The sequence below is a fragment of the Equus caballus genome, chromosome 4, assembly GCF_041296265.1.
Source record: "Equus caballus isolate H_3958 breed thoroughbred chromosome 4, TB-T2T, whole genome shotgun sequence".
Lineage (NCBI taxonomy): Eukaryota > Metazoa > Chordata > Mammalia > Perissodactyla > Equidae > Equus > Equus caballus.
The window spans coordinates 104,580,294-104,606,675 of NC_091687.1; the positions used below are offsets into that span (position 1 = coordinate 104,580,294).

At 39.5% G+C, this 26,382-nt stretch overlaps 1 protein-coding gene across 1 annotated transcript in view; it reads left to right on the top strand.

Moving 5' to 3' along the window:
* Positions 1 to 26,382, top strand: part of CNTNAP2 (contactin associated protein 2) — a 1,879,249-nt gene that overhangs the window by 1,449,660 nt on the left and 403,207 nt on the right. The window contains exon 14 of the mRNA XM_070265133.1: positions 12,112 to 12,268. Coding sequence (XP_070121234.1) covers positions 12,112 to 12,268 — 157 coding nt within the window. The remainder of the gene's footprint in view (positions 1 to 12,111; positions 12,269 to 26,382) is intronic.

A 26,382-nucleotide genomic window follows, 5' to 3' on the forward strand; every position in this document is an offset into this window, starting at 1 on the left:
ATATTGAAATTATTGTATCAGATTGTTTTTTTAAGGGGAAATTGAAGATATGATTAAGGAAAAAACTGTCAAAAATAATGAGTGGCATTTGAAAAAGAACCCAGAAAAAGTTATAGAAATCAAAATGTAATGGATAAAATTAAAAGCTTAATGGAAGAGTTAAATAGCAGTTTCTACCCAGCTAAAGTGAAAATAGTGAAATGGAAAATAGATTCTGAAGAAACTTCCAGAAATCTGCACAGTGAGACAAAGAGTCGTACAATATAAAAGTGAGATTAAGAGTGAGGGAATCAAATCAATAACATTTAAGCCATGTCTAACTGGAGTTCTGGAAAAAGAAAAAAGGAAAATGAGGAGAAGCCCTATTTTAGGGCATATTAGCTAAGAATTCACCAGAACTGAAAAAGTACGCAGATTCAGATTCAAACTGAGGAGTCACAATGGATCCAAACAAGAGTGAGAAAAAACCCCAGCAAGACTGAGAGAAAATACAGTTTACCTACAAAAAGGATGGATACAAAACTGACTTCTTGACAAGGGAAACCTAGAGACATTAGAATAATATTTTCAAACTGTTGTGAGAAAATAGCCATCAATCTTGAATATACCACCAGAAGAACTATCCGTTATATAGAGAGTCCAAATAAAGACGTTTTTAGATGAGCAAAAATGGTAATGGTAGATCAGGAAAATATAAAAATCATTAAGTATATAGAGCGGCACTGACCAAAAGAACTTTCTGAGGTGATGAAAACGTTTGCTGTCCAAAATGGTAGCCTCTAGGCTGGGGTCTGAAGAAGTAAATTTTAATTTTAGTTAATTTTAATTTTAATTTTAATTTTAAAAGCTGCGTGTAGCTATTGGCTACCTATTGGGCAACACAGATAGGACTGAATAGCATAATTGACAAGTTTGAGTTGATAAACAAATATAGAATAATTAGAGAATGAACTTTTTTTTCAAGCACATGTAACACATTTTATAATATTGACCACAAACTGGACTCTAAAACAAATCTCAACAAGTTTGAGATTATTGCTGTCATGTAGATTCTGTTTTCTGACCATGATCATATTAAATTTTAAACATCAGCTAAAAAGATACCTTTACAAAAAGACAGCTTAAAGCAAAGCGTATAGTTCAAAATTTTAAAAGATACTTCTAAATAACCTGACTCATAGAAGAATTAATAATCATTATTAGATAATACGTATTACTAGATTAAGATGGCAACACAGTTCAAAATGTGAGAGATATTCCTAGAGTGGTATTTCGATAGAATTTACGGTCTTAAATGGATCTATTAAAAAACTACAAGGGATGAAAATTTCTGAGCTAAGCCTCCAGCTTAAGAAATTGGACAAAGGAGCCTAGAATATATCCAAAGAAAGTAGAAGAGATAAAATAAATGTGAAAGCAGGAATTAGTGAACCACAAATCAAGCATACAAAAGGATCAACCAACTTGATTCTTTGAAAAGACTAGTAAAATTGATAAATTTCTGATTGGTCAGAAAAAGGAGAGAAAACCTACTAGCAGAAATGAAAAAGGGGACATAAATACAACTTTTACCAATATATTTAAAAGTTTGGATGTAATGGACAAATTCATAGAAAAATGTAACATAAGTGGATACAACAGATGTGCAAAAATCTAAACTTCTATAAATGGATATGGTCTTATAACAATTAAAGATAGTAAATTATATTAACCTCAGATAGTTTACAACAATTCCAATCTTGTACAGTCCTCAAACCATTCTTTGAGGCTGGTATTAACTTAGTACCAAAACGTACTGATAGCACAACATGGGGAAGGTCAGGCCAATGTCATTGAGGAACATAGTAGCAAAAATCCTCAACAAAAGAGCAAAGCGAATCCAACAATATATATAAATAATAATTTATCACAACAAAGTTGATTTTTTTACAAATACTATCATTAAAAACATCTATAAAAGGGGCCAGCCCCGGGGCCTAGTGGTTGAGTTCAGCATGCTCCACTCTCGCCGCCCAGGTTTGTGGGTTTGGATCCCAGGTGCAGACCTACACCACTCGTCAGCCATGCTGTGGGAGTGACCCACATACAAAGTGGAGGGAGACTGACACCGATGTTAGCTCAGGGCTTATCTTCCTCAAGCAAAAAAGAGGAAGGTTGGCAACAGATGTTAGCTCAGGGCCAATCTTCCTCAGGGGAAAAAAAAATCTATAAATGTAATCCATCACATTAGCAGCTAAAAAGGAGACAACATATTATCATTTCATTAAGTGCAGACAAAGCATTGAATAAAATTAAATATCAATGCATGTTAAAAAATATCTTAGCAGATGATAAGTGGAAGAGAACTCCCTTAAACAAAAAGATGAAATTTTTTTTACAATGACAGTAACATGACACTTAATGGCTAACCATTAAAGCATTTTCCTTGAAATCAGTAAACACATAAAGAAGACCCTTATCACCAGCTTAGTTTAACACTGAACAGTAGGTCATAACCACTGCATTAAGACAGGAAAGAAGATATAAAGAGATAGAGACTGGAAAAGAAGAAACAAACTATCATTATTCGTAAATAACAATGTAGACTTAGGAAAATTGAAAATATCAATGGATTAATAATTTGAACTAATATGAGAGTTTAACACATTTTCTGGATACAATATCAACATAAAAATTTAATTTTATCTCTACATATCAGCACAAAGTATTAGAATATGTAATGTTTAAAAGTATACCATTTATGAATAAATTTAACAAATATATGAAAGACCTTTATCAAGAAAATTATAAAGTTTATTGAGAGATGTTTAAAAACATCTAAATGGACAGATATATTATGACGGTAAGCAGGATAGGTATATATGATAAGCATGTAAATTTTCCACAACTGTATCCATTCATTCAAAGTAATTCAGTTCAAAGTTCTAGCTGGATTTTCTTTTTCTTTTCCTTTTTTTTCTCTTTCCCTCCTTGTTCTTTTTAATTGGGGTGAAATTCATTAACACAACAGTAAGTGAAAATTTCTATGACGCTTAGTGCAGTCACAATGTTGTACAAGCACTATTATCTATCTAGTTTCAAAACATGATCATCATCCCAAGAGGAAACCCCATACCCATTGAGCAGTTGCTCCCTGGACCCCCTGCCCCCCAGCCCTGGCCACCAACAATCTCTGTTCCATCCCCATGGATTTGACTCTTCTGAATACAAGCTTGAGAAGAAATCTCAAATTGGATTCCTACGTTATGTCATTAATAAAAATTAATTCCCGATTATTTAAAGAACCAAATGGAAATGGTAGAGCTTTAATATTGTTTATAAAAAAGCAGAAGGAAATAATTTTATCATTTCAAGGCAATAAACCATGAAGGAAATGTTAATAAATTCAACTAAAAAATAAAATTAAGAACATTTCCTTATTAAGACCTCCATAAAAAGCGAAATTTGTGTCATGATAATTATTATAAGATCATTTTCCTGAGCATTTTCTACAAATCAATAAAACACCAAAAATCCAATAAGAAGATTGGCAAAAAAACATGAACAGATATTTTCAAAAATAAGGGAATATAAATGAAGAATAAACATGGAAAGACAACAATGTTATAAGTAATCACCGAAATATACCTAAAACCAAAAAGAAGTACTTTTTTCCACTGTGCGGTTGCCACAGTTAATACTCAAGGATTTTGACCAACTGGAAGTTTTATCTGCTGGGGGTGGGCTTCTACGTTCATACAAGTGCTTTGGAAAAATGATTTGCAGATGCAGGGATCACATGACCTAACGATTCTGCTATAGGGATGTGCTCAAAACTCTTAGACAAGTTCACGGAGCACGTGGAAATAGCAAAAAATGACACACTGCAACGTTCATCAACATTAGAATTAGTAAAATGTGATATATTCAAAGAGCCACATACCGTATAACAACGATAATGGGTCAACTAAGTACGAGGCTGTTTATTTTATTATTATTCTTTAGAACTTATATAAACTTACAGTTGTACATGAAAAATATTTTTACATTTAAAAAATTTTAAATGTGACTCCCCGTTACATAAAAACTAGTGTGAACACCACAGAAGTGCCCATAACCCTTTCTCCAAGCACATATTCTGCTCCTCTGCCCTCCCCACCAGCCTAAGCGATTACCCCATAGTTCCTGAAACCAGTTGATGTTTCCTGGCTTCACACGGTGGCCTAGCCATTCAGGAGATTCTGAAATGCTCATATCCTCGTTCTGGTTTCCTGGGTCCCACCCTTCCATCAAAGCTGCAGTCAGATCTTCTCCTCACCGAGGCTCTCCAGGCCTCCTTGGTCCTTGGTAATTGATCCCTTCTTCAAAATCCTGCAGGACCCATTGCCTGCACCACTCCTATGACATACAATGTGTGGTTTTTTTCCATCTTATTATGTGTATGCCCCATCAGATATGAAGGCATAAACTTTCATGGTTGTAAATTACTAAACAAATATCGCTGCACTAACCCAGAAGCTTAGAAGGCAGGAATCAGGTTTTCCCTTCTATCCCCCAGATTGTCTCTCCTGCACTAAGAAGGTGCCTATTGATTATGCAGCGTGCCATGCAGTTGCAAAACAATATTCTGCTACTAATTTGAAAAGTTATAGCCATCTTTTATATATAAAACAAGCCGAGGTGCATTCATTATCAATCACTAAAAGTCAAGGCACAGGACATGAAGACATTCACCATAAATGATAGGCCAGGGGAAGGCATGTTTTATTAGATAAATACAGTTTTTAACAGAAAATAACAATAAAGGGAGCAGGCAGTACTCACACAGATCATTGTCCGAGTTCCAGTTAATTCTCTCTTCATTTCTATAGAGAAGAAAAGAAATATTTAAAATAATTGGCCAGGGCTTCTCTAGTGAAAAAAGACTAGAAAAGTGCATTATTATATCCTACAAACAGCATGTGGTTCCATCCAGTCACTTTGGTATTATTAATCACATTTGTCCCTGGGGCCATGGCAGAAAGGAATTAACCAGAGTTACTGGGGGGGGCCTTGAATGCCAGTGACCTCTGCAGAAACGGAAGCCAAGTTAACTTAGAGTTCCGTTCTCTTTAATACTGCTCAGAATTATGAACTCCCATCTAATCTGTCACTTCAATTCTATTCGAATTAATAAAATCTAATTCATTTGAATAGGATTCAAAGTGATTTGATTCAACTCAATCAAATTCTGCTCAGTGGAATCAGTCCTTGATTGAAATCTATTAAGTTCCATTCAATAAAATAAATTTAAATATTATGCAGTGAAATTAATTTTTAATTAATTAACATTTCAGTTCGGGTCCATTTTGATCTGAACTTCAATTCCCCATTTCTAAATTTGGTCTCTATTCGAATTAATAAAATGTGGTAAAATCCAATGTGATTCCGAAAGATGCAACGTGAGGCTAATGAAGCGCATTCATTCCTGTTCAGCCCTAATCAAGGGAGTTTAGTGACATTCGATCACAGCGAGAGAAAATGTTCACCGTTAACTACCAAATTGAATGTTTATATTATAACTTCAAAATTATGAGTCTTCCAAACTTCATGTCACTGTCTGCAGCATGAGCTCCACAGGACTTTTTTGGACTCATTCTTTGCTTGATCTTTATATTCCCATAGAACAACATAGAATTAGGTGATTGGGAAACAAAAAAGAATATTGTTATCCAGTTTAATAAGTTGATTTCACAATAATTATAGGCAAGTTGAGATGATAGCCTTTTCTACCTATGAAAATGCCAAGATATATGATTTTTAATTTTATTTTTAAAGTTCTTAATCTAAACAGTGCTAAAATACAGGCATTTGGACTCAGGACCATGATTATGAAATTGCAAAAAGAAAAAAAGAGTTACAATGACTAGATTATTCTGAAAAAAAAATTGGGAATTTTAAATGGAGGTGTTATTGTAGTAAACACCATATCCCCTCCTCAGATTTCACCTAGAAATCAAGGTCCTGGTCTGGTATTCCTCTGGGACCCAGGCCCCGGGGCCTCTGTGTTCTATGAACTAAGCCTGCACTGTCCTTGGCCCCGGTCAGTGTATGTGGACCTGATAAGGATCACCAGGGCATTAGTGACCAGGTCTCAAGAACTTCCTCTGAGACTCTTACTCTATAAAGCTGTTCTGTGGGCCCAGCTTCAGATGAATCTTATGTCAGGTAAGTGGAAACCTTCTCTATACTGATCTCCCAGCAGAGGGAAAACCCAGGGAAGCAGCCTCCCTGTGACTTCACCTCCCACCCTCATTTTTCCTGGAGAATCCTGAGACTTAAGCGGCCACGGTCCAGTTCTTGGAGGTGATTGCATCAGGACGAACTCCACCTGTCGAAGACAAGAGTCTGCCTCTATCTAAACCAGCGAACTCTAGGACTAGTGGCCTGTTCCCGCTTCCAATGCATGGGTCAAGGGCAGCTGTCACCTTTAGCTTTAGGGCCCTGGAACTCTTGGACTGTGCACATCTCATCCTGAAGAAAAAGGGAATTCTGCCCTGCTTGATCTTCCAAATTATAGCTATCAGATTATCTGGAGGGCTTTCTAGTAGCTACAGCACCTCCAAACTTGTTCTCTGCTCCAGCCCAGGCTGGGGCATATCATAAGGTTTCACCTACCTTCTTCTCTAGGTCATTTGCATTGCAAGGAAGGTTCTCACAGCTACCGAAATGCTTTGCACACACTGTCTAGAATCACACCAATTAGAGATGCCTTTACTTAGAAAGCATATTATCACCATTCATACCTTGGTATGGAGTATTGGAATCAGATCAGAGTGGTCAGCTGAAATGGACTGATGGAGTGGAGGAAACAAGATTCGGTCATGCTGCGGTAAGGATGGAAGGGAGGAGGAAGTGGGGGATTTTTCAAAGCAGGAGTCACTTCTTTAGAAAGAGGATCTTGCACTGTAGGGGGCTTCAAACGGCCGGAAAAGGCTGCCAGACGGCAGGAGTCTGGCGGGGCTGCCCGGGAGCTGCCAGCAGGGGGCGCTCAGCAGAGCACGAAAGGCAATTTCCGCCGCGATTGTACCTGTTCTATTTCCTCCGCTAAAAGCCCGTTGTGATTCATTCACAGAATTTGTACAGAAGTAGATAGTAATAGATGTAATAAGGCTAAGTTTAATCAAGCTAAAAAAAAACGCTTTTAAGTTTACGTTTTGGAGACGATAAACCCTTGTGGTATTGTTTTTAATATCTTATAGAAGAGGATAAAATGGAGCTAATTAAATGTCCCAGAGAGCATACTGGGTCTTATCTTAGGGTGTGCCAGGATAATATTTATTTAAGCAGACTATTAAATTACTTTGTGTAGCCCAGAAGTTCCAAAGGACACATTTTGAAAATCACGAATATGGACCACATTTTCATCAAGAGGTCCCCGCGCATTTGCCCTTGTGTTTCTGAAACAACTTGTTGTTCTTGGAGAAAATAACAGAGATCTATTGATTTCTTTAAGTCTCGGGAAACAAGTAGGCTCTTTTCTTTCTCCCTTCCCCAGTTTAATCATCTAAATCATAGTAAACCTTTCAGCATGATAAAACTTGATCTTAAGTGAGTAGAAAGAGTAAAGTGATTATATTTAATTCAATCCATATCTGACTCTTTTAATACAATATACCTTACTTTGATAATTTAGCTTCCAGCTAATTTAGAATATGGTTCCTTATTACCTAGTCTTGTCACAGTGATTACACCTACTTAACATAGTTAAAGAAAATCTTCATATTCTGAGGTTAGAGAAGTTCTTGAACTCTTGGCACTGGGTAATTCAATTATTTCTTTTCTCACCACTTCTTATTCTTGTCTTTTGAAAAGGCTTTCCCTTTTTATTGCCTTTAACTGCTTTTCCCCAGAGTCAATTAACAGGTAAATAATGATTTGTAAAGCAGAAAGTAGCGCTTCATTAGGATAGCACTGGAAGAAGGCAATTCTTTCCTCAACACAAATTGAACCATTCTCTTTTTGCTGAAGATAAAATATAGGCTAAATTAATCATTTATTTTAGAGTGATTTGACTTAACCAAATTAGCCAATGCTAATATCAAAGGGTTCCATTTGCTGTTTCCCTGGAATATGTTTTTCTTGTTGGCATTCTTCTGTTCGTGGCAGATGTGGAAAGAGCTAAGTAAAACATTTTGCACCGCACTTAACTTAGTTTCCAGGGAAGAAGAACAAAATAAGGTCGATTTTGCATCAGCCTAACTGAGAACATCAGCTAGAAAAGACTATATGTGACTTGAGAAAAAGGTGGAGGATGAGGGAAGAACTGAGAAGTTGGGCTACTCTTACCTGGTCCCGAGCGTGTTGCCTCCTTACACCAAATAGAAGAAATGTGATTGCAGACCATCCCTTTGATTCCCATCCTGGCATCTGAGGAGAGTCCCTCCCTAGAGAACCGAGGTCTGCCCCGTGAGATCAGTTCAGAGCCTGGATCGCATGCAGAGCTTAGGGCTCCAAGTGGGACACCTACAGCCCAAACAACTTGACACTGAGACGCCCTCTCCTGGGCTTCTCCGTACTCCCTGAAGGTGCTGTTTTCTTCTCCATTTCCCCTCCAGCACATTTCTCAGTCTCATGCTAAAGAGGAGGCTGCTAATTGTCTTGCTCCTTTTACTGACATTGTTCTTATTTTTATGAAGAATACTGAGCCGCACCCGGCTTCTCTGGTTCACGCAATTTCTCATCACTTTCTATAACGTTAATAGAACAGTGTGAGGTTGTTTGTCCTGGTCACTGGAAGGAATAGTTGGAAATTGAGCTGAGGTTCTGAGATACATACTCTTTCATTGGCTGTTTCAGGTACAGGCAGTGCGAGGGAGTGCCCTGCGGGACAAGCCATGACTCCAGTTCTGCAGGTGTCTGGTTTGTTTCCTCCTCTCCACCAGGTGTGTTAGTACCCTCTAGTTTCCAAGAACAATGATAGGAACCAAAATTTGCTTTGCAAGACAGAATTTAGCCTTTGGTCAACTTGAAAAGGTACAGGGTGACGTAGATGTGATGACAGCCTAGGTCATGTTTCTACATGTTCAGGGTCAGCTCTGGGCTGGAAGGCCCCAGATGCCTTCGTAAGGTCAGCATTGCACCGTTCACCCTGCCCTCCTGCTGTAACATGGCCAGGGATGGAATCAGCAGAGACTTAGTGCAGCTTGCTGACCAAATGACCCGGCTCAGATGTTACAGTTTCCATACATGAGGTTTTTCAAGGCTTATTTTGTTAAACATTTGACCGCATCAAAAGAAAACAAGGGTTTATTAGTGGTCATGGTTCCAAGACTGGGAAGCATCGGAAATTGGATGCTTTACTCTTTACCCTGATGGAAAGAGAAGGGAGAAGCGAAATAACTTAAGTGCAGAAAGCAAACACAGCCCCTGATATGCGGGGACAAGGCTCAGATGGGCAGAAGACAGGGTTTCTGAGTGGACCCTTGTCTCAGAGAACCGGCTTCTCCCTCTCTTCAGAACAGGGTACTGAAATCTCCCTCTCTACTGTTTACCAGATCAAGTCAAATGTATTTATTAAAATTCAGGTGTCACAAATGACCTCACGAAAGGAAAAATGGTGACGTTTCCAAATTAAGTCAGCACAACTGGAAAATCTAGAAATTGGAAAATCTAGAAATTTGTGTGAAGTAGGAGAACACCTGAAGAACTTGCTTCCAAGTTCAGAGCATTTGCTCATTCATCACGTCAAGAATGGGTCTTCCAGTACAGTTTCATGACTTTAAATTGCCCACCGGTAAAAATGAAAGAAAACTATTGGCATGTCTGAGAAAGCCCTGCAGCAGTTTTTACAAAATTCCCAGTATGACTGTTACTTTATTGTATTATTTGCTGAGATGTTGTGACTGTTCGCATGATAACTCAGTGAGCACGTGACTTTTTCTTCAACTTCATTTCTGAGCACTCACACAGATACTGGGACTAGTGTACACAACTGTCTGAAAGGGTGGGTGGGTTGTCACCATGGAATTTTAGCCATATACCTGGCTAAAATTGACTAGCCTTCTCCGTTTACCGGCCAGCACTGCCTCCATGAGATCCCATTCATTCCCCAGTTTCCTACAAGAGCCATCTGTTCTCGGGGGCTCAGCCTTCTCCCCTCCATTCCCTCCTCTGCCTGCTGCTACCTGGCTTCTTCTTCCCATCGCTCACCTGAAACTCCTCTTAAGAATGTCTTCCATGACCATCTAGCTGTCAAATTAAAAGGAAAAGTTTAAATTCTCATATCTTAATGGACTTCACTATGAAATCTGACAAGGCTGACCACACTGTTTTTTTGGAAATCCTTTCCTTGTTGTTTTCTCTGTCCTCTCTGACTTCTTTCCTTCTTCATCTCCACTATGGCCATTTCCCTCTCTTTCTGTTCTCTAAATGCTGCTGTGATCTAAAAGATTCCAATGGCATATCTTCTGCTACCAATATTTCTGGTTTACCCTGATGGCTCCTAAAACGAGATTTTCAGCCCAGAAAATATTCTGAGATCCAGACTTCTCTAGCCAACTGCCTATTTCATGTATCAAGCTTATCATCCTTTCTTTGACATTCTCTAAAGTTCTAATCTTCCCACCCAATTATCCACCTTGGTGAAACACATCACCGTCCTCTCAGTCACCTGAGCCAGAAACCTCAGGTTGATTCACAATCCCTTCTTCCCACCTTCTCTCCCACCCAAACCTCAACAGTCTCAGGCCATGTGTACCTCTTAAATCTCTATTTTCTCTTCCTTTCCATTTCACTGCTATTTTATTGTCTCTCCTCTGTGTTAACACATGAGCATCTCATCTGGCCTCCCTGACTCCATCCTCCAGAACTTTCTATTTCACCTTATGGTAAATTTTCAAAACACAAACTTGATCATGACAGTTCCCTGCTTAAAATCCTTTAATGGTTTCCCATCTCTTTCAGGATGAAGTTCAAACCTTTTTTTTTTTTTTGGTGTTCTTTTAATTTAATTTTTTTTATTGTAGTAACATTGGATTATAACCAAACTTCTTAAATAGAAGGAAATAAACACTGAAAAGCAAAAAATAAACTAATGCAAAATAACTTATTATTTGGAAAAAGATTTTTTTGGTGATATGACCCTCATCTACTGTCCGTAACTACCTACTCATGCTACTCCCTCACACATCTCTTCAGCCCTATTCTACCATAAATGCATAGACTCCTTTGTACATTTTCCACCTAAAACTTTACCATTCTGCTCCTTTTGCCTAGGAGCCCTTAGCTCTCTTCTATCTTTATTCACCTGGGTAACTGCCACTCAACCTTCAAGACGTAGCTCAAATATTTTACCTCTTCTAGTACCTTCCTTCATGACCTCCTTTTACTCACCCACCCTCCTGTGTGTTCATAATACCCATTAAACTGAATTCTCAACTTGTATCTTTTTCCTGTATTATTCTACTGAGTTTCTTAGAATGTTTGACACATAATGGAAACTCAAGGGATATTTGATGATTGGATGAATGAATGAGCAAATGATGGAATATCAGGCCAAATAATAAAGGAAAGTAATACCGTATAAAGAACATTGTCCAATGTCTTGTGAGATTTGGTATCAGACGTCTGGTTTGTGAGCTAATCTGCTGTGTGATGGAAAAACTGCTTCATTTTTCAAGACCTTAGTTCTTTACCTGTTAAATAAAGAGATCGCACTAAGATGTAATGAAAGTCCATGTGTGGCTCTAATATCCCATAATTGCCATGACTGTCATTTCACAGAAAAGCATGACTAGTCATGACCTCAGTCGTATGTTACAGAATCAGTACGTGGTCTCTATGCCTTCATTGGGGATCGCCTCCATCTGGGCAGCCAATTTGCAGAATAGACTCCTAAATTACTGAAGCTTGGCATGTAAATGTTTCTTCCAAGGAAAGAGGTGCATATCCTGGTGGGAAAACTTGAGCTTACCATTCCCTCTGATATTTTTTGTTAAATATTCTTGTTATTGAAATCATTTACTTTCAAGAGAGTTGGTGATGTTCAGTCTCTCAGAGAGTGATATTCCTCCTGGGGAAGGTGGGTGAACGTGTGACATTGTAATGACTCAGTCCTAGACCATCTCAACGTGCCTTTCTGCTTTCTCGTAGATGGAAGTCCTTACACATGGTGGGTTGGCAAAGCCAACGAGAAGCACTACTACTGGGGAGGCTCCGCGCCTGGGATTCAGAAATGCGCCTGCGGCATCGAGCGGAACTGCACTGACCCCAAGTACTACTGTAATTGTGACGCGGATTACAAGCAGTGGTGAGTGCGGTTGTCAGCGCAAGCGAGCTTGCCCTCGTGGAGTGCCTTCAGGTCAAACTAATTAGATGGAAGAGAAAGCTTGAAAAGTGCCAAAATAGTAAGATAATAGCCTAGAAAGGTTTGGAACTAACCCAGTTGACAAATGTCAGGAACGTTCTGAAAAATATAAGGCAGAAAGCGGTCAGTGCAACGAGGATATGCATTTAGAAATAGAAGGACACATAATTGATGTGTTCATATTTTATTCAGAGAGGAAAATAATGAGCCATGTAGCAGGCATGATTTGCATTATAAAATGTGCTTTGTAACAATAGAGGGGATGGCCGAGGGCGGGGAGCCCGTGTGCAGGCGTGTGAGTACATCCACAGTAAACAACCTCCAACGGGAGGGCCTCCACCTCCTACAATGTTTGCTTTGAGTAGCTGGACAAGAAGAAAAAGAGAGGGGAAAAAAAAGAAAAGGAAAAAAATCGTTCTCTGCTCCTGTCTTCAGCAACAGTGCTTGCCAGTCGGTCCGCTTTTCTTTCATATGCCTGGAACTGTTTATAACTCTGATACGAATCAGTTCAAGGAAGATCTATTTTGGGTTTCTTTCATCCCTCTGCTGGCTTTTGTCCCACTTCACAGTCAATGGCTGGGTCTATGTCAGTAACAGATAAAGATAAAATCAGCTGTCATTCCTTGTCAAAAAGAGGCCCCAGAAGTTTAGGTGGAAGAACATAAACCAGGTACGGTTCTTCCCAGAAACACACATCCTATACCTGCTTCTTACGATTTCCGAAGCGTGGGGATGCTCGGTTCCTGCCTCTGGACAGCAGCAGAGAGCACAGCCCTGCCTTTCCTCCCAGGTCCAACCACAGTTTCCTTCTGTCAGCCTCTGTTTTACGCTAGTTAGAAGACAGTTTACAAGACAAGTTCATTCTACCAGTTAATCAAAAACTAATCCAAAATGTAGAATTATGTGATTTCCAGGTAGGATGTCTACCTGTTTTCAAAAAGCCATTTTTATTTTAGTAAATGAAATGAATTACCAAGGCTGTACATCTCAATGGCTTAGAATTTCTACGTGGGAGTATGTAAATAGCTATCATTACTCTTTAATTGTGTTTTCTGGTAAAGAGAAAATCATGGTATTCAATTTTTAATTTTATTTATTTGAAAGATGTATCTACGCACACACACATTTATATGCAATACAAAGATCGGAAGTCAAGAGAATAGAATCAAAAGGACACGAGCTTTGAAATTAGCTTTTCATTTATTCAGTCAATCATTCATTCAGTCAGTCACTTACTCAACAAATATTGATCGAACTCTCATGTGCCAGAGAATCTTCTAGGTACTAGGGATAAAACAGTGGATGGCAAGAACAAAAATCCCTGGCCTGACTTATGTTCTTGTTGTCACTTTTTACTAGTTGTGTGTCCTTAAGCAAGTTCCCTAGGCTCTCTCAGATTCCTTTCTGTTCAACATTGACTCAAGACCCCTTCCGGAAGCTGGCTTTGGGTGTAGCCTCTGCAGCTAGATATGAGAACGCCGTTCCAGAGGGTTCATCATCCTGGCAACCCAAACTGTTTGATTCTTTTTGTCCTACCACAGAGGATAGTTGAGCTATTTAGGAAGAGGAAATCCAGTGCATAAATTCAAGCGCAATTCATTTTTGTCGGACATTATGCTAAGTGCTAAGGATGTAATGACAAATAGAACATGCTCTTTGTCTTTAAGGAGCTCAAAACCTAAGTGGAGAAAAAAGCCACATGCAAATAGACAATGTAATATAATTAGTGCTCTGATGAAGACATGCACAGGATACAACAAAACCAGTGGAGGAAAATTTAAGTCTAACTGAGAGAGCGGAGGGAGGAGTTAGGAAAGTCCTCACAGAGAGAGGGATGCTCGAAAGGGAAGTAGGAGTTTACCACGCATACTCTTTCATATAAGATATTCTTGGAGGAGAAGCATGAATAAGTATTGTCAGTACAGTGGATCTGGAATGTGATGTGGAGAAAAGAGGAGAAACCACAGTAAGGCTAAGCGTGTAGCTTTTAGTCTTTTAAGGGGGTGTTAGGAGTTTAGATTTATCAGCAATGAGCCCTGTGAAGGTTGGCTTGATGTGGGAGGTGGGTAGAGAGGAAGAGGATGTCACAATAGCCCTTGACAGGCATCGAGGGCTTAAGGTAAACAATGACATGACCATGGAGAAGGGGGAATATATATGAGATATTTGGGAAGTGACCTCTACAGGACTTGATACTTAGGACTATGCAAGAAAAAAGACAGAAGTCTAGGTAGGCTCCCCACAGGGCACCTAGACATAGAGGGGAAGTAAGGCCATATATCAAGCTAAGGAATAAAGCTTTGAGCAAGTAGACGATGAGTTCAGCTTTGAAAGTATTCAATTTGCGGCGTCAGCATAACATCATGTCTAACCCCAGAGGGGCACCATTAGTGGGATTACTGATAAGAAACACGGATTTCAGAGAAATGTATTTGCATCTGAAACCATTTCCAAGAACGTACCTGAGTTCAGATGACAGATGAGAACACTTATTGCAGACATACCGATTCCGCTTCACCCACAGACACAGCCCTCTGGCAAGCTTTCGATTGGGACATAATTTTCCAGTTGCACAGGGACCCAGACACTGCTATGTCCTGTTCCCTTCTGGCTGAGTAGCAGCTAAGACGTCCTCACCTCGTGACTTCTGTAAAGTTTGTCTAATGTTCATAGTAGAAGCAAATTTTGAGCAAACTGAAAAGTGTAATGAATATGTTTATAATAAATAGCTATTAAAATGGTCTTCCCTATTTCGCACAAGAAAGAAAGCTTCTGGTGGATCTTTGAATTCACCAGCACCCAGCAAAGGGCCACAAGAAATCTGCTGGATCTTTGAATTCACCAGCACCCAGCAAAGGGCCAGCCGTGTGGGATGCTTTAAAAATGGCCTAGATTTGCCACTTTTGAGGGAGGCTTTTAACCAATTGGAAACTTTTATTGTCTGACAATAAAACAAATCTTGGGGCCAGCCCAATAGTGTAGTGGCTAAGTTCGCATGTTCTGCTTCAGTGGCCCAGGGTTCACGGGTTTGGATCCCGGACATGGACCTACATATCTGTCATCGAGCCATGCTCTGGTGGCATCCCACATACAAGATAGAGGAAGATTGGCATGGATGTTAGCTCAGGGACAATCTTTCTCAAGCAAAAAGAGGAGGATTGGCAAGAGATGTTAGCTCAGGGTCAATCTTCCTCACCCAAAATCAATCAATCAGTCAATCTTGACTGGCTGATTTTGTGAGAATTAAATAGAATCTAGAATATAAAAAACATTCTGTAAATTGTATGGTATGAGATGCATAGCTGTTTGCGGTTCTTAATTATGTAACTCTCATTGCAATTCTTAATGATTCCAAATGAATCTGAAGAAATGAAAACCGACTGTGGAAAGTGGGTCCCTTCATGCTTTGAACTTGCTGTGCAGCAGACCTCAAGTCGAATTCCATAGCGTCACCTGGCAGTGTTATGGAATAGGCTTTACGGGAGAACCTTACAAATCAGGGGTCACCAAGAGAAGAGAAGGTACAGGTCCCCAGCCCCATCATCCCTCAGAGAGAGATGCTGGAACCAGGCTGTCATGCTGAATGCATCGAGGATTTATGTCCCAAGGAACCCCTTGCTGCTTTTGCTCCCATAGGGCAAGAATGAGAGCAACTTTGTCGGTGGAAGAAAGTCAGACTCTGAGAGTAGCAGATGAGCTGGGTGTAGGGGCCAGCTGTTTAGGGGCATTGTCTGGGTGTCATATTCCCTCCAGGGGCAGGGAGGAAGCCACGCCCCCGTAGGAGGCTGACTTCAGGCGCAGCCTCTCCACTAGGAGAAGGGAGAGTACTTCCCAGCTGGTTCACTGTCCAGGCAACCGGAGTGTGTGCTCCCATGATCACTGGTATTCAATTCTTTTGGTCCTAGCACAAAGGAGAGCTGAGACTTTCATGAAAACAATAATTGACTACATAAAGCCAAGTGAAATTCACATATGTGAAACTGCACTCGTGGTGACGTAAAAGTAAAGATACAGGTTCTACTGAATCTCTTGCTTTCAGACTCTGTGTCCACCTAAGAAAGCTACTTCTACTAATCTTACCGCAATCACAGCAATCATTTGATTAAAACGGCCTGAGACCAAATGGGTGCAAAGTTCTCCTGTGTCATTTCCTCTGCATGTGACCTAGTCAGGACATTTGACTTCTCTAAGTTTTCACGTCAGCAGAATATGGATAGATAGTACTTCCTAATTCATGTAAAGATTTGGTAAAGTGCTGTCATAAATGATGTTTAAAATTACAGTAGGGTATATTATTTTTATTTTTTGCATGTTGAATGGACGTGCTAATTAGCTAAAATCGTTACAATTTTCTTGGATTACAGATGCATAAAGTGGGGTCAAGGACAATTTTAATTACTTTCCAAAAATTATATTGGAAGTGAGAAGCAGAGAGAAGAGTAAGACCCAAAATTTCCAGTCCAGTGTTTTTCTACAATATCATGATCAAGGAAGACTACTCACATTTTTTTATGTTTTTAATGATTTATGAATTTCATGTTTTAGCTAGCTATATGTAAGTTTTAAATTTAAAGCTTAAACAATAGACCACATGTTGTATGTGCTTTTTTTAAAGAACTCTAAAACTAAGATTGAGCATTTATTCTTATTTACTAGAGTAGAATACACAAACATGGAGCCGGGATAAATGAGATTGTAGCTCAGAGCGTGATTGGGTCTCATAGCAAAGCAGCAATAGCCTGCGAGAAATATAACCAACTCAATAATTGTCTGATTATCTATGCTGGGAGAAGTTTTGCACAGTTATTTCTGAGATTGAATGTAATTTAACATTTATGATTTACTATTCACAGCAATAGTAAATATTCCCACCTACAGTGCCAGAATCCTAATTAAGCGAGCCTTGGTCTCAGCTAAGTACCCACCACTGGGTAATTCCTGGTCTCTTGCAGCCTGGCTCAATGAGCTAAATCATCGCTTCTGAAATTAGCAATTCCAAAATGGAATTGCCAGGGAAGGAATGCCATCCATTGCTTGAGTGCCCTTCTCTCGTACTTGTAGAATTTCTGCATAGTTGTGTCCTGGCCAAGATAAGCACATACTTTGGGGGATATAAGTGAGGTGAGCATCCATTAGCAGTCTTTGTGTTACAGTCAGTAAGCAGTTCCCACCTCAACGTTGGAAAGGCCAGTCAAATACTACCCGGCTATGCCCTATTCCGGTGACCTGAATGGACCTGGCTTGTCTGTAGGGCTTTCCTTCCTAGACCGGACATAATCCCTGACCAACATTTTTAGGCAGCAGAACCTCTTTAAGGTTTCAAAGCCAGAAACTCACACTTGATTGGGTTAGCTTACCACCCAGCAACTAATTGCTCAATATTTTGAAAAGTAATCATTATATATTTCTTCATTGTTTATAAACAATTTTATCTTCTTAATAACATTTTTCCATGAAACAGGTCCACTTTTACTCAAAGTGAAATATTTATTCTTTATTGTGCATTCTCATTTGTCATTTTGCTCAAATAGTAATAGTGAAATTTATTGAGCGTTAATTACATGCCACACGTTGTTCCGAGTGCTTAAATGTTCCAAGTCATTTAAACATTCCATTGACCCTATGATGAAGGTACTATTTCATCCTCATTTTACAGATGAGGAAATTAAGTCCCAGAGAGGTTAAGTTACTTCCCCAAGGTCACACAGCTATCAAGTGGTAGACCCAAGAGTCAAACCCAGGGCAGGCAAACTCGACTCCTGCTTAGATATTACACAGTAAGGCATGAACTCAGTAAAAGTTTTAACATACACACTACATACAGTATGATTTCATTTTTTTCCAATTTTTTTATTCTCATAAAATATACATAACAATTTACTATCTTACCCGTTTTTTAAGTGTACACTACCGTGGTATTAAGTATATTCGTTCTTTTGTGCATAACCAGGCTCTAGATCCAGAACTCTTCATCTTGCAAATCTGAAACTCTCTACCTATTAAACAAGAACTCCCATTCTTCCCTCCCCCAGCCCCTGGCAAGCACCATTCATTCCGTCTCGGTGAACTTGACTGCCCTAGCACCTCATAGAAATGCAGTCATGCAGTATTTGTCTTTTTGGGATTGGCTTATTTCACTTAGCATAATGTCCTTAAAGTTCTTCTGTGTTGTAGTGTGTGTGTCAGAATCCCCTTCCTTTTTAAGGCTGAATAATATTCCACTGTACGTTTATGCCACATTTTGTTTATCCATTTATCCATCCATGAACATTTGGGTTGCTTCCATATTTTAGTGATTGTGACTAATGCTGCCAAGAACATGAAGATACAATTTCATTTTTAATCTCTACTTTTACTCACCTCTGTGGTGTTCCTGATTTGGTTTCTTAAAAATCTCTTATTTTGATTTTATAGTAAAAGTAATTTTATTATAAGTAACTTCAAATTATTTTCTAAATGTAAGGTGATGTTGTGCCTAGCTCTGTTGCTTGCTAGCTCAGCGACCTTGAACAAGTTACCAAAGCTCTCTGTGGCTGTTTCCTTAGCACAAAATTGAAATAGTAATAATATCTACATTATATGGTAGATATAAAGTTTAGAAGAGAGGATACTCATAAGTGGGAAGGTACGTGCATATTTCACTGGGCAGTGCTCCACAAACATCTATTGTAATTGTCGTTACTATGTCCGGTAAGCCCACCTCAAACTACACACGCCCGTGTGCACACGTAGAGTTACCTTGTTGTTCCCCGAGCTGCAGCCTCATAGGGGTTCAAGAACACCTTCTCCCAGCCCTTCCACTCTGGCCTTATGCTGCCTGTCTTGAGATTCTTGCTCTGCCGCCAATGGCTGCCTCCATCTGTGACAATCCCTGATGCTCCTCTGGAGCGGAGAGGGCTCCTTAGTCATCCCCAGCACAGTGGAAACCATATTGTGTCTTTCAGTGAGACTCAGATGAAGGCTTGGGGCTTAGAGAAATATGACACTGAGATAAACTTACAACTTCCACCTGAAATAGCCGCTCTTAGACACCACAGGCAGGGCTCTGATCCCCAAGTCCCTGCCTGGCTCACAGTGATCCTTCCCCTGATCTCAGCCCTGCTGTTACTAACAGTTTTCCTCAGGCAGCCCTGAGCATCGGAGTCTAAGCTGGAAGAAGTAAGTCCTTGCTTCCCATCCCAAGCCCTACCCCAGTTCCCAGAGGAGGAACTTTTGTTTCTCAGGTTGATTGAAAGTGCAAACATTAATTCCCTCTAGGAGAAAATTCTTAGTTGAAGCTACGAAGAGCTGTCTCTCACTGTGGGCTGGAACAGCTCATCACAGTAGCCCTTTCTGGGTACTTGGGTTTGTTGGGTACATTTTCCCAAGTCTAGGCTTTAGTCTTAGATGACACCTCTGTGGGACAACAGTGTGACCCAATGTATACAGTGACAACATCAGTTTTATTTCATAATCTCTCCTCATGAGGGGAAGAGAAGTCAAGGAATTGCCTTTTAAGGGCAATTTGGAAATTGCTATCAAAACTTTAACACATATATTCTTTGACTGAATCCTTCATGGATGGCATTTACTCTCTTGAATGAGTACAAAGAAATATAAGTACTAAGATTTTATTTTCCATTTTTTTTGTAGCAGTTGAAACAAAATAAAACCAAACAGAAATGTCTATTAATAGTTTTAGATAATTATACTGTTATTAGGCTTTAAAGGAAGGAAATAGATATGTAAAAATTTGCATAGAAAGATGGCCAAGATGAAAATGCAAAAAGCAAATTGCAGAAGAGTATGTATGATGCCAGTTTTTAAAGAAAAAAATGCATATAAAAAAATGCATGCAGATCCATAGCCCTTGTACTTGCATAGACAAGTTCTGAAAACCATAACGAGTAGTAGTTAACACAGTGCACTAAGGAGGTGGGGTCTTATGAAGACTTGCCTTTATCCCATTCTACATCTTATTTACCCTTTGAATTCTTTGCCATGATTATATTTAACCTGTTGGATTAAAATTTTTAAAAGTAGTTTAAAAAACTAAAAAAGTAAGGACCCTCCCTCACAGGCATTCTTTTATATCATAAATCAACATTCAACTGTTCCCTTAAGAAAAAGCAGATAGAAGAATAATTTTCAACAACAACAAAAGAGCATCCCTGTTCTTGACTCTGCCAGCCCCAGTACTGGAATGAGTTTCTGGGAAAACTGGAGGATCTCTCTCATTTAACACCGTGAAACTGAGAACATTCATGGCCTTAGCCTATAGGCAAAATATATTTTTTCTCCTTGATCCGAATTCTGTGAAACTCATGTTTGTGCTTTTAATCCTTCTGGGATCCTGCTTGGAATAACAATCCCTTTACACCCTAATACTCTGTGGCCTTATTCATGCATATTACAGGAATGTGATATTAGGAGGAGTTTTGACAACAATTATAAGTAACACTCTTCTGGTTGTAAACTGACCAGAACAATAGCTGATTTTCAAATAAATGTGTGTGTATGTATAAAACAAAATATAAAAATAGGTGGCTATTGGTATGTTTCTTTTTTAGATACATAAATGGAAATGCCCTTTTGATCTAATGAAGGCCACCTTCAATAACTTAAACTTTGTTTTTAAAAAAGAACGAAAAAAAGAGAGAAAAAGGAAACGCTTTATTTTAATCTTATTTAACCCCAAAACGTGTGTTTCAGCATCAGCGCAGGGCTAGAGCGGATTTCAGAAAGGTTCTACAGCCCATGCATTTTATTCCTCATCCTACTCTGCTCAAGTTTCCTGGCCAGCTTTCCTCTAGTGGAAAGTTGCATCTAAATAGGATATTCCTTGAAAGTCTAGCAGCTGAGATTGTTGAGAAGAGTAACTACTTTTCAATATGTGGGTCAGGGCTAAGAGCCGAAGGCAAGGCTTCTGCTCTTTCATTAGAAATTCACCTTGGGATATGAAATAGGAACTGTGAGCGAGGCTCATCCGGGCGAGCGCTGGACACTTCAAGACACAAGGTAGCCCTGTGCGTTAAAAGACCTATTGGCAGTGGGGGTGGGGAAATGGCTCTCCGAGCTTCCAGCAGAAGCATAAAAATGATATATCATCTTCTGTCTCAGGGATATTTTGGTGCCAACTTGCTTGGCACAGCATAGAATCCTCCTGTCACCTCATGGATTGTATCATGACAGAAAGGTAATTGGGCACCAGAGAAGATGTCAGCAAAGTGTCAATATGGTTTGACCACTGCCCCTAAATAATATTGATGACAGGAAAGGAAGAGAGATTAATCAGGTGTGAGCCTGTCAAGTGTTCAGAGAGTGCTGTGGGTTCCCAAAATAGATACAGCCTACCAACAGAATGCTAAATGGACATGAACAGAGTGTATTATTTAGTCATCTTGAGAAAAACAGAACTAAGATCCATGAGAGCTTTATGAGACAGCACAGTTCGTTTTCCATCAGCATTTCTCTCCCCAACATGCTTTAAAAAGAGGGAGATCTATGATATTTTCTAGAAAAAAAATTGCATTTTTCCCAAAAAAAATCAATCATGAAAAAAGGATCAAATTAAATGGCAAGTTATTAAATTTAAAGCAAATTGCTGATGAAGCAGTTTTGAGGCACACTATAATTGTGGATCATAGGGAAAACCACACATGATGCAGCCTATTTGTTTGTTTGTTTACTCCGTGTTCCACTGAAAGATCAAATCCGTTACACCTGAAACTTGTCATCACGCTTCCCTTCCATGCCAGCCACCTCCCCTGGACCTGTCACAGACTCCTGATCCTCTGTTACTATGGCTTTTCTCTTAGATCGAAATCTAGGTTGTGAACAGTATTGCAACAACCTCCAAAAATAATTTTCAACCTTGGAGCTCCCTCCATCCTTCGACTTTATAACTGTCATTATCACTGACTGGCTTCATATAAATTAGAATCACCTAGGAAGCGTTAACAGTTACTGATCATCAGGCCCTGCCTCACACTAATTAAATCAAAATCTCTGGGCATTCCTGGATTTTGCAAACTCTTGAGGTTTCCAGTGTGTAGGCAGGGTTAAGAACCACTGATTTTGGTTTAAGTTGAGCTTAGTATAATAAAACAATAAATATATAAGAGTTGCTTAAACAAGGTGAAAGCTTATTTCCCTTTCGTGTGAAAGGAGCCCATGCTCCTTCAGACAACCTGTTCTGGCATTCTTAGGGTTTGACCACATCCTCAGGATCCAGGCTTCTAGAGCTCCAGCAACCACGTTCAAATTCCAGAAGGTGGAGAAGGGGAAAAAGAAAGCATGACTCCTCCTTCTGAAAATGACTTTACATAACTCCCATTGACGTATCATTAGCTTGAAATTAGTTACATGACGACATCTAGCTGCAAAGATGGCTAGGTTTTGTAACCTTTAACTGAGTATGAATGTACCTCACTAAACATGAGGATTTTGTTACCAAAGAACAAAGGGGAAATAGGCCTTAAGAGGCAACTAACAGTTTCTGTCCCAGCTGTTAATTCTTCTGTTCCTGTGTGCTTCCTGTTCACATACCTTCCAGAGCTCCCTGTTAGCTCCCTGAATACCTATTCAATAACTATATGCAATTTGAATTAAATTTGTAGCATTTTAGAAATTTAGGTTTTTTTGTGTTTGTAAAATTTCTTTTTGTCGTGAACCATAAACACAGAGACACACACTTATACTTTAATCTTTAAATTTCAATTGACAAGCAGAGAAATGATTGGATAGTGAAGGCTTTATCCATTTTCTTATTTTCATCCTAACTAATGAATTAAAGAGGGATGATATGGGCATTATGGGATTTCCCATTGTAATAGCCCTGTTTTATGGCAGATGCCATTAGCCTACATTGCAGGCCATTCTTAATCTGGCCTTAATCTGTTATTTGCAGCCTGTTAAACTGCTCATGATCCAGGTAGCCTCAACTCCATTAGTAGTGAGATTTCATAGCTAGGACAATGCTGGAAAATAACATGCACTATTATTTTCTATTATTATTATTTGGGAGATATTTTGGTTGGATTACTGCATCACATAGAGACTATCCTGTTTCCCAATGGCTTTGGTGTAATAGTCAATTATAAAATAGATTTTTCTAGAGTTGTTTCTTTCATTCATTCATTTAACCAGTTAATTCAGTGAGCCTCCATTATGCACTTTGCTAGTACCAATGACAATAAAGGACAATGCCACCTCAGCTGCTTCTTAGCTGTATGACTTTGGCAAGTTACTTAACTTTTCTCACCTCAGTTTCCTCATCTATAAAATGAGAATGGTAATATCATCTCCCTATAGAGTTTTGTGAAAATTCATATTTTTATGCAATGTTTGTTATTCTTTTCTCAGGCTTCTGAATTTCAGAAGCTTGTAAGCCTAATAAAGGGGGAGCAATGGGCCAAATAAACAAGCAATGAGGTGAGTTTATTCAACCAACATTTATTGAGTACCTACTATGCACAGAGAGAATATAAATAGGGGAGGGGAATTCCTTGATGAGAGTACAGGGTACCACTAAGACCCAGGCGTGGGACTTTAGATGCACATTTTTCAAATGAAAGAGAACTTGAAAACCCTTCTAGAGAAGGAAGACCTTCCAGATAAAATTGTTAAGAATGATCCTGTGAAGTCCCAATTAGCCGCATACAAATTATCCCCATTGTAGACCATCCATAGTATATGTTTCTAATATAGAAAGCATTACAGTAATCACATCTAATCCTTGTTACACTTTAAATATGCACATCAATGCAAATTACAAATATTGAAAAAAGATGAAAAGGGAAATAAATCAAGAAATGTAGTGACGTAAAGAAAAACAACCGATTTTTCTTGTTAAGAGCAGCCTTCTCATATCTAAATGTGTGTATTGGTTTTGTGTTGGCTGTGCTCCAACCTGCTTGTAGTTTAAAGTCAACAGTGGGAGAAATCAGTCACTGACGCTAAAGTGCCAGCAGCCTTCTGAAGGGTCAGGCCAGGGCGTCTGCAGGGCCACATCCCAAGCTTCCCTTCCCCTCCTTTTGAAGGACTCAGACAGCCTCTTGGACTGCCATAAAGATACCGATGGCTTTTCAGGGACGGCTCACTGTGGGAGGGAACTCTGGAGAGAATGTGATAATATGCAAATGGCAGCTGGATTTTTCCCTAGTCATGGATTATTTTCCACAGTGGGCCCATCGTACTGTTTGTTTGCCCCACGATGCGTGGTCCAGGCCAACTGATTCAGGCTGCAAAGTCTAGGAGCCACTCAAACTACCCACAGTATTTCCTGTGACTGCCCATCCATTCCAATTCTAGGAGCAGTTCAGACCATGTTCATCTCTATTACCTCTCTCAAGACTGCATTCAGAAACAGAAAATAGGCTGAAGAGGCATGAGAGATGGTTATGAGTTGTTAGTAAAGAAGGGATGCAAAAATCAGCTTATTTGTTGTAATGTATTCCAAGCTCCACATGAGGCATCAGTGTGATGTGGCTACCAAAATACACCACAAAATGAAATACTCTTCATAATACCCTAGTCAAATGCCCAGATCTCAGGAGTCTACCGCAAGCATCAGTTAGACCACATCTGAAGTATTATATCCAATACTGAAAAACTAGAACATGGGAAATGACGTCATGGAATTTGACAAGGATTCTATATAAGGAACAATCAAGGAAAAGAGAAAGGAGGAAAGGACAGTAGGTGAGAAGGCAAGCCATTTTTCAGTGCAAGAACCCCTTCCCTAGTGTTATGGGTTAAGTTGTGTCCCCTAAAGAGACATGTTGAAATCTTAACCCTGGTACTTGTGAATGTGACCTTATTTAGACATAGGGTCTTTGCAAATGTCATCAAGTTAAGATGAGGTCATGAGGGTGGGCCCTAATCCACTATGACTGGTGTCCTTTTAAGAAGAAGAGAAGAGAGACAGAGACAGACACGTAGAGAAGAGAACACCATGTAAAGACTCACACACAAGGAGAACCCTGTAAGGACAGAGGCAGAGATTGGAGCGATGTGTCTCCCAGACAAGGAATACCAGGATGGCCAGCAACGCCAGAAGCTAAGAGAAAGGCATGGCATGTACTCTCCCCAGACCCTTCGGAGAGAGCACAGCCCTGCAGACCTCTTGATCTTGGATTTCTGGCCTCTGGAACTGTGAGAAAATAAATTTCTGCCACCCAGTTTGTGGTAATTTTTTACAGCAGCCACAGGAAACAGACATCCAGAAATGCTGGCTCCCAAGCCAGTGCACTTTCGTGTTGGACAGCTCTGGGCGTTTACTGAGGGCTTCCCAAACGCCAAGCACCACTCTGAGCACTTTGTCTGCATCATTCGTGTAATCTTCACCACAACCCTCTAACGTGGGTACCATTTTTAGGTCAAGTTTATAAATAGGGAAACCAAGGCTTAATGAGGTCGATTAACTTGCCCAAGACCACACAATTAGTAAGTGGTGAATGCGATGAATGGAGGCAGTCTAATGCTGGAGCCCAAGATTTGAACCATTATGCTACACTTCTTGAGAGAACGGAGAGCTAGCGCAATGGGTCAGAGAGATAAAAATAGAAAGGAGCGATGTAGCAGAGAAAGCATCGAGGTGCTACAATGTCTCTTTGAGAAAGATGAAAGAAGTAAATGCAGCCTTAGACTGTCCGCCAGGGACCCTTGGCGGAGTATAGGAACTGAGCTGCATGTAAGAGCAACAAATCAAGGTAGACGGAGAGTTGTTAACGCCTCTCAAATCAGAGAGAAACAGAACACAGGTGGAAATTGGGACCAGTAAGGGAGATCCAAAAAAGTTTCTAGGAAGAATAGGCAAAGTAAATAAAAATGAACCATTCAATGCCAAACTATTAAACTAAGATACATAAAATCGAAAGGATGCTTTATTATCAATATGCCATTATTATTATTTTATTGAGTGTAAAAATATATATGTAATGCCTCTGTTTTCTCCAACAGTGCTTGAGCTCCTGCCATAGATCTTTTCTACAGCCACTAGCTGTGAGTAGTACGTATGTGGCTTCTCCCCAGTCTCCTAATCACTTTCTGAAAAAGACTGAGCTTCTTTTTCTGTC